The following is a 16797-nucleotide window of genomic DNA, read 5'->3' as shown; positions in this document are numbered from 1 at the left end:
ATTTAAGACCACCCTGATTCAGTTATCCTCCTTCACATCTTCTCTGACACCTCTCCTTAGCACTTCATGCCTTCCAGATTTGGTACTTTGGAAGGAAGAACTTTTTTCATGACCCTTTTTCCTTTGTTCTTCAGATGTCTCCTTTCTCTCTAATCCTTTCTACCCTCTGTATTTTCAGACATGGTGAGCTGGTAGAGCTTCCCCGCCCTCTCTTCCATTTGCTCTTTTCTGGAGCACACTTTTTTCCTCTGTAGCAGGATGGAGCTTGGCACTTGCTGGCCTGCTTGGTGTCTAGCTGGGGTCTCAGCAGAATATGATTTATGTGCTTTCACAGTTTGATGTCTAGGGACAGCTGGTTAACTTGTGTAAAAGCTGTTTTCACATCTCTGGATTGCAGGGAGAACCTACTTTTGATGTTAAGCCACTTAAGTATTTTTTTCTTTTCTACCTGTTAGTTTTATACCTGGATATTTTATTGCTATCTCCTACTGCAGATTCTTTACATCCTTCTTCTTCTTCATGATCTTGATAAGGTGGTACAGATGGTTGGCATTTTCTTCTGTGCAGCAGGATCCACCCAGCAGTTGCTTTTTGTATGTTGTGTGACTTTATGCACACAAGCACGTCCCCAGGGCTTAGAGAAACTGCTTGCAGGTCAGGGTTTCCTGTAGCTGTGTTTGAAGTTACTGATACACTGCAGCACAGCTCAGTAATCAAGACCTCAGCTTTAGTTTGCCCCCATCAGCTTTGTTTCTTGTGCTGCCCATGTGTGTATGACTTGCAGTAACTTACATGATCATTTCTTCAGATGCATTTAGAAATCCCCTCGGATTCTCAGCTTTTCCTCCTTCTACGGTGATAAAAAACTCAAAGACAATTCAAAATTCCTAGTACAGACCCAGCAAACTGCCAGGCTGAATTAATCTCTTGTAAATAAACATGCTGTCAGTTCTCTTTCTTCCAGAAACAACCTAAAGAAGAAAAAAAACCCCAAATTTAATTAGGGAGTGCCTGGATTGCAGCTCCCATCTGGCTGCCTGGGAGCAGAGGTTGCTTTGTGCACCTGAGGCTGGACAGGCTTTAAGGAAGTTTCAGCTGGAGACTTGGGAAACCTTTCCTTTGCCATGTTAAGCAGCAGGGAACAAAACTGCAACAACCAATAATGCCTGCACGGCCAGAGTGTCCCATCTGTCATCCTGGCATGCTGAGTTTAGGAGTCATCTACTTCAAACACACTTTTGTCCCCATGGCTGTCTGCCTGCCACTGTGTCTAGCTTGTATCAAACTGCTAATGAGCTTCATTCACTCAGAGCTCATTTAGAGCTCATGTAATAAATACCTCTGAAGTGAAATATCATTAAACCTCTATGAATATAAGATCATATACCATTGGATGTGATGAAGCTTCTCTTAACTTTTGTCAAGAGGAGAGGTATTTGCATTTATGTTATGCTGTGATATTTATTTGCAGCTGACCTGGTATTGTGCCTGCTTGGGTTTGCCCAGCCTGGAGAACAACTCCAGGGCTATTCCTTGACAACTGTCGCTATAGGTGGCTCTAAACTTGAGGCCTGAGGATAGAGATTCAGAAAGCAATAAAGATGGAATTACTCTGAACTCTCTCCAGAGAGTGGGATGAAAAGGGGAAGTCACTGCAAATCCATGCTCATTTCACAGACAGCAAAGCCAAAGATGAAGTTTCTCTAAAGGGTTGCATACCCTTTCCAGACAGCTGTGTAAGTTATCTTTGGCACTGACTGGAGAGGGAAGGTTGCTGCCTGGAGGAAACCAGGAAACAATAATGAAGGTCTGTCTAAATGTTAAAAGTCACTTTGTCTCAAAACTGTTTGGCATATTAACCCATTCCCCCTTTCCTCCTTGAAGAAACAGGTGCTGATTTGTTAAGCAGTTAGCCAAATAATCTCAGTTTGCTTTTCCCCTCAAAGTTTGTCTAGAGTAAGGTGTGGCTGTGCACAGTTCCCAGGCCTGCCATTGTCCAGAGCACCACTCCTGCCACTGCAGTGCCAGCCCGGTGCCACCACGTCAGCACCATCCAAGGAGGAGGAATCTTCACTGACAAGTGCCAGCCAGCCCCTGTGACCTGCCACAGGCAGTGGCAACGGGGACCAAAGCTTGAGTGATCCTCTCCAAGCTGTGAAAAATGTCATGGCACCATTTTGTGATGGTGAAATCTGCAGTAAGTTCCTTTGATTACGGGGGGGAAAAAAAAATAGATACCCCAAACTTCTCTGCTCACAACTATGCTGGAAACAGAGACTGGCTGACCTGTGCTTACAGCATTCCAGTTTCTGACTCAGAACAGTGAGAGAGGCTGTCACACACCACCCCGTGCTGGCTCTCACCCCAGCATGGGGCACAGCATCAGGAAGAGTGCAGGGAGCAGGCAGGATGTGGGAGCAGGCAGGGTACAACCTGGGCATGGGTTCTCAAGTGGGTGGGTGCTGCTCCCCCGTTCTGTTTTCCTCCAGCCAACACAGGAATCTCCTCCTTCATCCCCATGTCTCTGCTGTGATGTGGAGAGTGAAGGAGAGCCAGCTTCCAAAAGTTTCCACCCTCTCAAAAGGTCATGAGCCCATTGTTAACACTCCAAGTCAGGGTGAGGGAGGAGCTGGAGCAGAGCTGAAGGGGCAGGAGTGTGTGGACTGAGTTTGGCTAAGGCTGTAGGTAACTGGCTGCTGACTAGTGTTTATTTGCTAGTGTACGCTCATTTTTGGACCATTTTGCACATGCACAGCATGAAATAGGTAGATGTGCTGCAGAAATATTAATTGATAAGAAGTGCAGATGTGCTCCCTGCTTTTTGAGAGTGCTTCAGGTCACAACACAACATGCTGTGCATAAAATAAGCTGCACTGGCAGCACACTCAAATTTGGATGTCACTTCATTGTGCTATTTCTGATGTTATGAACAGTGTTCAAAGAGCCATTTGTGAGGATTTGGATGCATTAGCCCTGTTAAAGGGAATGAAATTCGCACACATCCTGGGGACACAGCATGGGCCTTACATGCTCTTTATTCCACACTGAAGTGGAGAAGAACCTGGGTGAGTGCTGCCTATTCAAACAAGGAGGATTTTGTTTGTGAGTGTCCTGTTTTCACCTGGCTCCCATGGACAACAGCAGATTTAACGGTTTTGGTGCTGCTGTTGCTTTGAGAATAAATAAATCAATATGTAAATTGATAAATTAATTTTTTTAAATTCCATTTTTAGAAAAGATTAAATTTGTTTCTTCAGATCAATTGCACTGTGAGAGGATGAGTGTTTTGAATTTAAAATGTTGAGAGAGCAGTAGAGAATGTATGTTGTGCTTGATAAATGTGCTCTCCTGACTGCTGGGAGAGAGTGAGATAGATCCACATGTCAGAAAACAAGATAAAGCACAGCATCTGCTCTTCCACCTCCGAGTGCTTGTGGGAGTTCTTTCCTGTTTCCTTATTTCCCCATCTATAAATCTAAAATAACAAAGACCTCCCCCACTGGAAGTGGTGTCAGCAATTCATGACCATACAACATTAAAACCTGGCAGGGAAGTGCACTAGGAGAGCAAAAATTATTCACTCCATAAATTATAGGAACATGTCTAAACAAGGTGATAGACAGCAAAAATCACTACATATTCTCCTGTCTCCTAATTACCTGGGTGCATGCCTTCTTTTGGTTATCCCTGACTAAGAAAGGGTTTGAAACACTGGCATTTCAGGGGTGGCATGAAATCTGGAAAAGCCTTTGGAAATTAGGATTGAGCAATGGCTCCGCACTTGTGGCTGTGGTTATGGGCTGTTGAATCAGGTGATCACTGCCAGATGCCCATGAGCCTCAGCCAGGATGTGCCCTTTGCATGAAAGGTGCAGGTATGTGCCCATGACCATTTGCACTCTGTGTTGGTGCCTTATAGGGCTCACACTGTGGGATCACAATGATTTTCTAGACTAAGCATCAGTCAGCAGACTGAGAGAAGAGCTCTACCCATGCTGGGTTGACGAAAAGTCAGGTTTTGGGAGAGATCAGCTATCCCAGAGCAACAAGAGGATTGCAAGGAGCTGGAAAGACTTTTTTAGGTGTCAAGCCTGCTAGGCTGTCTTTGAAATACTTGTTGTAATGAGTTTGGGATTTTGTTACACTGTTGATTATTTCTAGTTGCCTACACAAAGCTGTTATTTTGCTTAGGGCTTAAATCAGGGCCTGGTTTATATAACAGTAATTTTAGTTGGGGTTTTGATGGCAAATACACATTTTCATTCTAGATGAGGGTAGAAAACTACTCTGATGTTGGGTAGAATTGTCCCCTGGGCCACCTGGCAGATAGCTCTGACTCGAGTAAAATGGAGAAGCTGTATGGCATCTCTGATCTGCAGAGAGAAGAGGTGTCCTTAAGGCTGCTCAGCATCTCTCCTGTGATTGTTCCTAAAATGTTCTCCTCAGCTATATGCTAGTCATACAGTACTACTGAACTCCCTGGCTTTCTGCATTCCCATGACGCTGGTAACTAGTCAACTGCCCTGGACAAAATGTAGCAATAAATCAATTGTCAGACTCCTCTAAAGTGAGCGAACTGTTATAAAGCTCAAGCTGCTGCAAGGGCTGGTTGACCTACAAGAAGATTAGAACTGAGGATCAGATGCTGAAGATCACCAGATGTGCAAAAAGCTTTTACAAGTGGACAAAATTATTCCTGTGCTGTGTGGGCAGTGTCCAAGCCGAGTCAAAGTGCTGCACATCAAACAAAAGGCACAATGAGACTGAGAAGAAAGCAGCAGTGTTCTGGAGGACATAGCAGAGTAAAAAGACATCTGCACCCCCAAGTTTTAGGGGTTTGAGTTCAGAGGTACTGCCTGAAGACAGAAACACTGCAAATCCAGTACCTTTAAGCACCTCCTGCTCTGGCCTCCCCTCACAAGGAGCCTCTCTCCTGGGGCCCAGCAAGACCTTGTGTTCGTGCTGAGGCACTTGGTTAAATCCTTCCATCTTTGCTGGTTGTTAGGGAAGCACCCTCTTAGTTATGTCACACATAATGTTTAATATGTTTTTAAAAAAAACCCAGTATTTTGTTCATTCTGTCTAGGGTATCATGTCTAAAGGCTATTTTGGTTTCTTGGAGAGGAACAGAACCACAGCCAAGTCTCTCTGGGGTCTAAAGAGTTTTAAAGCTAAGAGGGTCCACCACAACCTCTTCATCAGACCTCCTTCATGTGAACGATTTAAATCGCAGCCACTGCCTCGATTTTTGTCTTCTCACCAGTAGAAATGTAGTGCTTGATGCCACATCGGCCACCAACAGGCTTCAGAGTCAACAGTGCTACTGATGAGAATCCCATCCCGTGCGGAAAGCGCGGTAAGAATGGCAAGTTTGGGTCGTACCCGGGACGTTTCCCCAGCCCGCGGCGGCTGCGGGAGCGCCTGAGGCGATTCCCATTCCCGCGCTCCCCGCGGGCCGCCGCCCCGCCCCGCCGCGCTCCGCCCCCGGGGCCGCCCCAGGTACCGGCGGGGGGGCGGCTCCCGCCACGCGAGCAGCGGCCGTGGGACCGCTCGGCTCGCTTCAGTTCAGTTCGGCTCGCTTCGGTTTGCTTCGGCTCGTCCCGGCTCGGCGCCGCCGCTTCTCCGCCGCAGGTAAGAGCCGCAGCCCCTCTGAGGGGGCTCCTCCCGCGCCGTCGGGGCTGCTTCCCCTCGAAGGTGGCGGGGATGGGGCTGGCGGTGTTCCGCGCCTCACGTCCCCACCGGGACCCACAAACTCCTCCTGCCCTCCTCGCCCCGAGGGTCGGGGCTGTCTCCGGGTTCCGCGGGACGGGAAGCAGGAGGTGCCCCGCGGGTGAGCTCCGTGCCCCGAGGTGTGGTGTGGTGTAACGGGCAGCCCTCGGGAGCGGCGGGGGCGGAGAGGGCAACAGCAGTTCCATCTCTAAAATAAACATTTCCCAGCAGTGAGAGGCGATATAATATTGCCTTATCTCTAAAATACCCTCAGCCTCGCGGGAGGGGGGAGGCCGGAGAGCGGGGCCTTCCCGGCTGTTCTCCAGCTGGTGCGTAACCCGCCCGTTCCCGTCACCCCGGGCCGTGCCCGGCTCGGGGAGAGGGAACAGGTGACAACAACCCAACTGCTCGGCGGTGGAGCACGGCCGCGAGCCGCGACAGCAGCCGCTGTCGTCGTGGCTGCTCGGGCGGGGCAGGGCAGGGTCCCGCTGCTGCCTGCACAGCCCGCCCGAGCCGGAGGAGCGGACTTGCCCGTACCCACACCGCCCGTATAGCCCCGGGCAGCGAGCCCACCGCACCGAACCGAACGGATCCATCTTCTGATTTAGTTCATAAAAAGTACAAACTTTCCAGTTTGTCCATGCAAAACGCATGTGGGTTTATTTTATTTTATTTCTTTTGTTTTGTTTTTGCCATGCGTTCTGGGACGACGCGTTGGTTTTCTTCCCCGTGTTTTCCCGGCGCTCGGCAGCGGCCCGGCCGTGCCGGGGTGTGCGCGTTGGGACCGCAGCGGCATCGCCAGCCCCGGCACCTGTGGCTCCACCTTTCTTTGCCTCCCAAGGTTCTCTGTCTACGCTGTCCTTTCCTTCCTACAAGCAACGACGTGTTCTGGGCTTGTGCAGTGCATCAGGTTGATCTGACCTAAATTAAGTGTAACTTGTCAAAAAAAAAAACCCCAAAAAACCAACCAAACTGGAGAGAATAATTTTAATGTGTATTTTCCCATGTCCTGAGATAATAGAAGATCAGGCTCTCAGAACATGTTTCTGTGAAATTCTTTGGTGGCAAATCTGGTTTTGACTTCTCCTGCTTTGTTTCTTATTCCTCACCCAGTGCTGCACTCTTAGTTGTGCAAATAGTAGTTTGCAGGGCTTCAGAGTTGCCTGGATTAGCTCTGGGTTCAAATAACATTCTCTTGTGAACGTTTTTTCTTTTTCCCCTCCAAAGGTAAAAATGTCACTGGAACTATAATTTTGATCTGTGTGTTTGTAACTGTACTCAGATCATGGGAGCACTGGTATTTGGTTATAGAGGGTACAAAATTGAATCAATACACTGCTGTATGGAAGTGTGTAACTAAAAGGCTTTTATTTCCTGTTATTTGTGCTTGCTATCCTGGAGGTGGTTGCATATGCATTTACTGGGACTTCACTGCCTTCAGGACAGTTTTATCAGAACAATTTATAGTATAAGTCAGAAGAGAGGCAAATAAACCAAATTAAAATCAAGATTCCTTTGTAATTTTGACAAAACTGTGGTGCCCTCTTTGCAGACCCAATATATTTTCAGGTGACAAAGTGAGAAGACTTAGCAGCTTTAGGTTTTAATAGCAGTATTCTTGTGTGTAGCAAAGCAATGCATTTAGTATTTGTTAACATGATGGTTGTTGTGCAGTAGTTATGTTAGCTACGTAGTTCAGAGATGGTTTTTCCTGCCTTCATTTTCATATGTTTTCATGCAGCTCCAGATTAAAACGTGCAGGTCACAGCATCACAGTTCAGGGTCTTGCATCATGCCAGCTGGTTGTGGTGCCAGGGAAGGGCTTCATGTCCACTTTGCCCTCCTCAGTAGGTACATGTCTATTTTTTGTTACTGGTTGGGCTGAAGAAGTAGGGTTTTTGAGGCAGTTCTCAGAGCTAAGGCTGAGAAATGTCCTGAACTGGTCATTTCAGGTATGCTTTTTGCTGTAAAAATGTATCTTGTGCATCAGGTTCTGCATATTTATTGACCTCCTGGAAATGTGTGTTTAGCTTAGTGCAGTAGTGTTTGATATTTGAAATAAGATTTATGTTTGGAAGTATTAGCTCATTAAAAATGGAAGTATGAGGGTGCTTGTTGTAATCCCAGTTAGCAGGTGGCTTGCTTTGCAGCATGGGAGAACATCATGGCATAGAGAAATGAATTAACTTATTCATCACAGATTTTCTGCTTGGAAGAGGAGGATAAAAGGCAGCAAATTAGACTTCTGCACTGCAGAGGCATCCTGAGCTGGCCCTGTCTCTGTGTGATTCTGGTTTGCAGGTGGTTTCTACAAGACAATTCCAGTTTCTGGTCACTTGATTTGGTGAAGACAGCAGCTTGTTTTTACCTGTAAGTGAATGATTTTAGACCCAGTGGTGCAGAAAAATCTGTAACTGTCTCCTGCTCTTTGGTGGAGGGGTGTCTACCTGAATCTGCATATGACCTCACTCTAGCTCCAGATAGGGTGGGTGCCATCATATGCCTGAACTTCCCTTATCTTCCATCACTGTGGGAGGGCATGGTCATGGCTTTCCCCATGGAGAGCTGTATCCCAGGGCAGAATGTAGCCATGCCCTGCCTTCCAGCTGGGGATGGATCAGCAGGGACTCACACGTGTGTTGTAGCAGAGCTGGTACAGATCCATCTTGTGTGTTGCTCTGGGTGCTTTCATGTCACTGCTCCTTCGGTGTATTCAGCAGTGAGGTGCAAGGAAGTGCTTCACTATTGCCAGTTCCTTCCTGAGAAAGAGAGGCAGAGCTGCAAGGCTGGAGATCCGATGAGGAGGGGACTGAATTCCGGATTTCTGTTGTCTTGGCCATTGCTGCAGTGTTGTGACAGGAAGGAAGGGCTTTGAGGGTGGTGAGTTTGGTAACAGCCATCAGCCTCGTCAGTGTGCACTGTTCACTGGGGCAGGGCTGGATTCGGGTCAGCCTCAGCTTGCAGTTCTGTAGCACTAAAAATTGGCTGGCTCCAGGATTCCTAAATTCAACAGAATATTCAAGGAATTGTGGAAATCTCTGCATCCCCTCTTTAGGGCATAGGGAAGGTAAAAATCCCCTCTTTCTTGCATCCTCTGGGAGAGAGCTGAGCTGGGTTCAGTTAGTGGGTCCCCTTTACCAGGGGAGGTTTTTTTACTGTTACATATTTTTCTCTGTATTTTCTGGAGTAGTGTGCTTGCCAACAGACATGGAACCTTGTGGTAGTAAGAGAGTGGCAAACACTTAATGCTCATAGAAGAGAGTAGAAAAGTGGAAACTTCTATTTCTTTAATTTTTTGTTGTTGTTGTTATATTAGAGGGACTAATTCCTCCTTCCTGAGGATTTTATTGTGGCTCTGAAATGGACTTCGAGGATGTTGAATGTTGTGCAGGAAATGGGAGAGGCATGGCTTGATGTTTGACTGCAGGAAATCTTTCTAACAGTCCAACCAAATGTTGTTGTAAAGTTAGATGGCAAAAACGTGGTACCTGCTGGTTCTTGACTCATGTTCCACACCCAGCAAGTTCTTAAAAATCCTTTAAAAGCTGTTTTTAAAGCCTGTGTTCCCAAATCTGAATGGGTAATGAAAATAAATAACCACTGACATTGCTTACAGGTTTTCATCCTTTAGTTGTCATATATTGACATATATGTCATATATTGGACTTTTTTTAGCATGTATGTTCCCAAAAAAATCCACTACAAGCATCTTCTCGTAAAGACTTCTGGACTCATTAATAAATGAATTCTATTAAAGATGAAGAGCTCACATTTTTAATGTAATAATCATAGACTTTCTGTGTAGAGAGTTGTTTTTGTTCTAGATCTGTCAGTTGAGTGGCATTTAGGTGACACCCCAAAGTCAGGTTCTGGACAGTACTGAAGAGTGAGCCAGAGGCTGTCACAGGGAGCAGCTGTTGCAGAGGGCAGGGCTGCAGGAGCAGGAGGAAATGTAACCGAAAAATGTGCAATACTTTGGGCAAGACCAAGCTGCTGTGGTGTTGCCAAGCGAGGTGATTGTCAATTGTGTGGATCCTGAGAAAGGATTTGTCTTTGATCCAAATTCCGGCCTGGAGTAGGTGGCTGCAGCCTGTTATTTACATCAGGTCTGAGTGTGCCCAGGTGTTTTGGCAGTCTCCACAAGGGAAGATAATGTAAGTCAGGATGACAAATGGTGCTGTACCCTGGCTTACTGGAAGGAAAATGCACCAGACACAAACTTGGCCTTTACATTGTATTAGCCATGAAAAAGACAACTATGTTCTGTTACGTTTTTCTGCTCTAAATCTGGAATAATTATTACTTTAAGGCAGATATTTTTGTGTAGATGTGCTATAAGTTGCAGATGTCCTATTGCAGTTGTCTTTGCAGCGTGGTAGACTTTGATCCAGGCTTTGTGCAAAACACCTTGTGTACAGAGGGATTTCAGCTGCTTCTTGGTTCCGTTTGCTTTGCTGCCTTTCTTCAGGAAATGTGTAATGATTCCTATCCAAGGTTTTCCATCCACTTGTGAGATTTATCTGGAACTTTAATTTTAGATTAGTAGAGATAATCTCCCTTTAATAAACTTTAAACTGATGGCTTCGAATGTTTGCTGTTATCCTAATATCTGTCACTAACTCAAACACTGTTTCTGTTCTCTTTGTACACTACAGGACTTTCCTCTTTACCTTCAGTGGAGGAAGCTCAGACCTTACACAGCACTTGTTCCCAGCCTAACCTGCCTACCCATTATTCCCTTACCTAATATTCTTATTATTCATCTTCATCATAATCATTGTTACCCTTTTGCTTCTACATCGCAGGTTCAACAGTGTGACCACTCTCTTGATTCATATACTCACAGCAAAGCCTTCATCTCTCTCATGGATTATAGATCTAAATTGGTAACTATCGCTTGCTTGCAATGTTTATTAGCAGTTGTGTTAATTGCTCATACTCTGTTTTCTGCTTCTGATAAATCTCTCTTGTAGAACAGCATTTGTATAAGAGTCTCTACGGTTGTGGCCTTGTTTCCTTTATGAGCTTTATCCTTAGGACAGCACACATTGGCCCTAAAATATTCCATTGCTTGGTAGAAATCTGGTTCAGAATGGAAATTAATTTCTGAAAAGAAAACAGTATTTATTTTCCAATGACAGAGCACATAAAGGAGCTTTTATAATAGAAAATAGAGATAGATGTGTAATTTGTGAACTAGAGTATTTTAAACGTAGATGCACTTTCTAAGACTTCTTGGGGAAAAAATACACAAGGTATTAATGCTTTTGAGAAGAAGTTATGTTGCACATTAGTAACACCTCTCGTGAGTTACTGTAGAAATACAGAGGAGTGATTTCACCCCGTCCTCTCATCTGCCTAATTAAAGAAATGTGTGTTAGTGGATGATGATGAAACAGTTAAACCATCACATTTAAATTGTTACTGGTCCTAAATAACATAAGACAAATATAGGAAATTACGCTTTTGGCTTTAAAAATGAAGCATATGAAAAAATGTTTTTATTGTTAGAACTACTCAGAAGTTGTAATATAGAGAATACACAGGTTCATTACAAGCTGAATTTCCAAATGTGTCTTAGGGTATGGTTTGAAGTGTAAGTTGCATCAGTGTGACCAGGTTTCCTGGTTAACTGGGGTGACTGATAGCGGAACAGGAGACTCTTTCCCAAATTCAGACTTCCTTCTCACACTGTTGTAAGAGAGAATGGGATGTGGAAAGAGCATGTCTGGGCACACCCACGTGGTTGCTAATAAAGAGACATGGAACCTTCCAAGGTAATGACTGGATTTCTTGTTTCTTGTCTGTGAGAGGATAAAGAAGATCAGCCCTCCATTAGTTTGTAGCCAAAACTGTAAGTGCTGGCAACACTAAAAGTCAACCTTAGCCTTTTTTTCTGGCAGTAAATAAATGGTGAGGTATATGAATTAATTTCTAGCCAACACTTTAAACTTGTCCTAAAGTTGGCTGTAGGCAAAAAATGTTGCAGAGCAGGGCTTACAGTGACCACTTCCAGTGATTCCTAAGAACAGGAACACTTTGATGTTTTGTGTTGCACTAGAAACCAGTTTGAGTCTTCACCATGATGCTGGTCACAAATTGAGCACAGCTGTGTGGATCCATCCATGTGACACATTTCAGTGGGCACTGAAAACAACAAAGGCTGGTTTCCCATGGAGGTGTCTTAGGGCAATAGGCTTTTTTCTTTTAAAATTCATTAGACCAAAATAGAAACTAAAGGCAGGAGAGCCACTTTGACCTAGGAATATATTCTTTGGTGGCTAATAAGCTCTGATTAAGATTTTATTGCTTTAGAGCATTTGCAGCATCCTGCTCTTATGTGGTTTCTTTGTCTAATAAAAGATGAGCTCACACTGCAGGCTTTTTCCTCAATAGGGAAATAATAAGGTATCTCAGAGCTACAAAACTGCCTATTCCCACAAAACTAGTTGGAAGTGGCTGTGCTTGAGACCTTGCTCCCATTGGTAATGCATATGGGGGAAAAAGATTGTCAATATAGGTATGCTCTTAGCTACAAAAATGGGGGCTACCCAGGCAAAAAACTAAATGATGCAAGGTCTTATTCTGGTCTTAAGGACAATCTGATTGGCAGCTTTTCCCTCTCCTGTGTAATGGATTTTATGTCCTGTAGCAAAATCTTTCCTGTGTAAGTATTTTATTGAGAATTAGTCCGAGACAGTCAAAATGGAAACAGTCACGAGCCTCTCCTTTGCCAGCTGTATTTGACCTGGTCTCCTGTAACAGCACTCTCCTTGGGCTGTGTGTTTGTGTGAAACAGCAGAGATGGTGCTCTCTTTGGAGTCATCCTAAAAGAGCATCTGTGGCTGTGTGCCCAGGGAGCAGGGGTTACACTGCCAGCTAAATGGCTTTGGACAAGGAGGGGGGACAATCCCCTGGGAGCAATGGCTGTGTGAGCCTTCAGGTGATTTGGACAGGAGCTGCCTGACCTCAGCGTGTTGTCTCCACTTCCCTGCTGCAGAATCTCCTCCAGGTGCAGAGGGCCTGCAGGAGAGGTGATTTTGGGGACCTTTCTCTCAGTAGCATAGCAACTGCCACCACTTCCCCCTGCTCTGTCCCCTCTGCTTGGCTCCCTCAGCCATGAGGGATCAGGAACTGAACCAACTTTACAAACAGCCCTGTAAAACAGGAGAAGCTGTAGGAGGATCTATTTTTAACTGGGATCTCTGTCGTCTGAACCACCTCTCTGCGGGGTCCTCAGGGCTGATACGACTAGGGAGTGCTTGGAGCAAGAGTGAGACAACAGGTGGGGAAGAGAAAGGGAGGGGAGGAGAAAGGTCTGCTGTTCCCTGCCTTTGGGATTCAAGCACAAATTCAGGGGCAGCCCTGCAAACACTTCCAGCCCAAGTGCTGGAAGTGAGCACAGCTTCAGTAATGACCTGCCATCAGAGGGATAATCAGAAATTAGTATGAAAGTTCTTTCAGTTTCACTCTGTTCACTAGAGGGGAAAGGGAAAAGTGAAACTGAAGCAAGGGGATGGTGTTTTCTTTAAAATTTTTGTGCTCTGTCTGCCTCTGGTGATTCAAGACACTGACCTGCAGCATCTTCAGCCAGCACAGAGGCCAGCGAGGGTTGTGCTTCTATGACAACAGCCCCACGTTCTGGACAAGTATCATTTGATCTTATTCTCTGTGTTGTGCTTCTAACAAAGCTGCTCAAGCTGGCCACATTCTGTAATTGCTTTTTCAGCTGAGATCTGAAAGTCACATTTGTAGCTAGGTACAATTCTGATTAGAGCAATCTAGGAGGGTTAATAGAGGCAGCAGTGCTTCAGTTACAGGATCAGCTTGGAGTGTGTGGATGGGTTCTGGGCAGGCAGGGGTAGAAAGAAGATACTGATTCCTGTATGATGAGTACAATACCTTTGTTAAAGGTCTGCCTCTGCATCTGTGAAAGACCAGGCTTCAGGTGATGAGGGTTTCTCACTATTTTGAGCCTGTGTGAGTGGAATGGAGAAGTAGAGATTTTATTTTTGTTTTCTTTAGCAAGTGCACAAGTACTGTCAAAGGTATTTGTAGAGATTATAATGTGTATGGGGAAGATAAATTACTTAAATAGAAAATTTTCTGTCGTGTGGTGATGGTACAAAACAACTAATCACCTGATTCATAATTTTTGCAGGAGATTTCTAAGGATAAGAAGGCAGTAAGTGCATTGGCCTGAGTGTCTGAATGGAAGTTAGTCAGATGTTGAATTCTTCCTTTTAGAAATTCCTGCTATGAACCACAACACATGGGTAGAAGAGCTGTTTTCTGATACACTGATGAGAAGAAAATTTGTGCATGTGTTTTCTGGAGTGCTTGCAAAGGACTGTAGACTGACTGAAGAGCAGCTGAAGTTCAGAAGAGAGTGTATCGGAATTATGCTGTATCCTACTGAGAAATACTTTTGGGAAGATTTTAATGCATTCCGTGCAGCTGTTCACTATTGAGCTACTGATAAATTTCTTCAGAAACTGCCCTTGTGAATGCAGTCTGAACGAAATGTCTGCTGCACCAGCCCTTTTCTGTGTGAGAAAGTTGCATATGTTTAATCTGAGATAAACCGTTGTGCATATTGTACTGAAGTTTAAACCAGCTTTTGGCTCATTTCCCCACTGCTGGAAATTTAAGTGAAATTATCATCCCTGTTTAAACTGCCTTGGGATAGCATTTTGGTTTAGAGTTGTGAATTTTGAACTGTTTGTTTTGGTTTTGTTTGGGTTTGTGGCATGTTGTTGTTGCTGTTTTTTTTATTGAATGGGTGAAGTCCTGTGTGCAGGTGAGACTTGCCTAAGAAGGAAGGCATTTGAGCACATGCTGAGAGTAGATATTGGAGTGAGTTTAGTTCCCAAAGGTGCCTGTGAATTTGAGTTGAGGAGAAAATTAACTTCTGTGGGTGCTGGGTGAAATAGAGACTTCTGTCACTGCTCAGTGCCTTCTGACTGCACACAAGTAGCCCAGGCCCTGGTTTGCATAAGTAACTGCTAATTAAACCTGTGCTGTCGTTTCTCCAATTTGCCAACCCTGTGTCTTGTTATAAGGAGCCAAGACCTTTGCTTATTTGATGTGTGGTAGTTTCAAACAGCATGAGAGATTAAAAGTGTGGTATATCTGTTAAAAGGTAAAGTTTCTTTTTCCTCCTCTGTAATAATTTGGTTTGTGTGGTTGTGTTCTTACAACCAGAGGTGAAAAGTCAGAGTCTTACCTCTTCCCACCAGCTGTCTGAGCTGCACACATTAGAGCAGCCAGGGCTGCTCATGGCCCTTAATGATTCGTATTCTGCTGTTGGATTTTTTGTTTCTGAATCTAAAAGGGATAATTTATCCATTCTAAATGCTGTCTATACCCCTATTGGAGCCCTCACATTTTATACAGTCTTTATTCCAATTGCAGTCTTAGGAGTAGATAGAGGTTGGATGCATTCAAAGTTTGCAGCTGAAATTCCTGTTTTTTCATCTTTTTCTATTTCCTTTTTTTTTTCTTCTGTAAATGTTGAGGAGGGAACTTTTGTAAGGATAAAATGGTGGTGGTGCATGCACTAGAAATGCGGATTTTCCATAGAAGTAGTAAAAACAATTATTTAGGTTTATTTACCTTGCAGGCTGCTTGATGAATTGCATGGTTGGATGCACTGTCAAAGATTTTAGTTCTTGGTTGCAGTTTATTGGAGCAACAGAAGTGGCACCCTGCCACTGGAGTAAAGAATGCTGTTTCCCCATGAGTATTTGAACAATCTGCAGTAGCCATCTGTTATTCTCTTAAATACAAAGCAGTGCAACAGGTGTATTTCTTGGGTTTGGAAGTCTTACCAGCACAAGTGAACACTAAACAGGATTAAAGCCAGAATTTAAAAGAAGATTTCAAAGTGCTCCTCTTTATTCAGCAGATATGGTGGTTATGACATTAGAAAGTGGAGAGATAACCTAAACATATGGTACAGAGTTAAGGAAAACAAATGCTGAACTGCTCTTAAATCTGTTCTTTTTCCATGTTTGTCATTTTCTTAGATGGCTTCAGTAACAGATGCCAGATTCAGGCAGAAAGATACTTCAGACCAAAATTTTGATTACATGTTCAAGCTCCTGATCATTGGCAACAGCAGTGTGGGTAAAACATCCTTCCTCTTCAGATATGCCGACGACACCTTCACTCCAGCCTTTGTGAGCACAGTGGGAATCGACTTCAAGGTGAAAACAGTTTACAGGAATGACAAGAGGGTGAAGCTGCAGATTTGGGTAAGTGCCAGCATTTTCAAAGATGCTTTATATTAATCCCAGCAAAGCTGTGATGGTAAAATGTGGCTCGTTTGGAAGTGGATTTTTGGGTTGGTGTAGATTTTGGTTGTTCATAAGTTGTGTGTGGCTGGACCTTTGTGTCCCTGCAGTAAAGTGAGGGAGTTCTCTTTGTGTCTGTCTCACTCGGGGTCCTGATGTGGTCTAAGGAGCTTTTCTACATTTGAGTGAACTTTACACACAACTCATACTATCATTTTACAGCCTCTACATAAGATACTTGTATCTTCCTGTAACTCATGTACCTGCTCAGCAGCCCATTTCTACCCAATTTCTACCCCATCTAAGAACCTAATCTTCTAATTGATCTACATATACCTGATTTGTAGTTCTTTAATAATTGCATTTAAATGTCAAACTACAGTAATCACATCTGGTTTTTTTATTTATTGTGGTGATCTTGAATAGTGAGAATCTAAAATGAGGTGCTTTTTTTTTTTTTTGTACTACAACTACACGATTCATTTTATTTCTGTGTTGCTGGGTACAATGTAAAACAAATAATTTAATAAAAGATCCTTTTCATGCTGTAAAACCCTGACGTTGAAACTAAGGTAGGCCACCTGATACGAAATTGATTGATTTAATTTAGGGTTTTGGCAATAAAAATGTTTTTACTTCAGGCCCTATAAGCAGCTAAAGATGATTTCCATTTAGTTGGTCTTTCTGAATTTTGGAATGTGAAATTTTCTAAGAAACTGTGTAAAAGCAAGACAGAAAACACCATAAGATGTTAGAGTTTTTTCAAAGATACTGTGATTAAAGTGAATTAAGCA

The 16797-nt window shown here is 44.1% G+C and overlaps 1 protein-coding gene across 2 annotated transcripts in view; it reads left to right on the top strand.

Annotated features, from left to right (window-relative positions):
- Positions 1–5519: 5519 nt before the first annotated feature.
- The window catches only part of RAB3B (RAB3B, member RAS oncogene family), a 49609-nt gene continuing 38331 nt past the window's right edge, over positions 5520–16797 (top strand). Inside the window, exons 1-2 of one of the 2 annotated variants that reach the window (XM_041483484.1) lie at positions 5520–5630; positions 15737–15964. In XM_041483484.1, coding sequence (XP_041339418.1) covers positions 15737–15964 — 228 coding nt within the window. In that variant the 5' untranslated portion in view covers positions 5520–5630. Of the gene's footprint in view, positions 5631–10552; positions 10595–15736; positions 15965–16797 lie in introns of those variants that run through there. The other variant, XM_041483482.1, reaches the window with a different exon arrangement.

This window comes from Pyrgilauda ruficollis, unplaced genomic scaffold, assembly GCF_017590135.1.
Source record: "Pyrgilauda ruficollis isolate IOZ18807 unplaced genomic scaffold, ASM1759013v1 scaffold6, whole genome shotgun sequence".
In the NCBI taxonomy this organism is placed as follows: domain Eukaryota; kingdom Metazoa; phylum Chordata; class Aves; order Passeriformes; family Passeridae; genus Pyrgilauda; species Pyrgilauda ruficollis.
The sequence above is the reverse complement of the archived record's forward strand: the minus strand, read 5'-3'. Positions and strand labels throughout refer to the sequence as shown.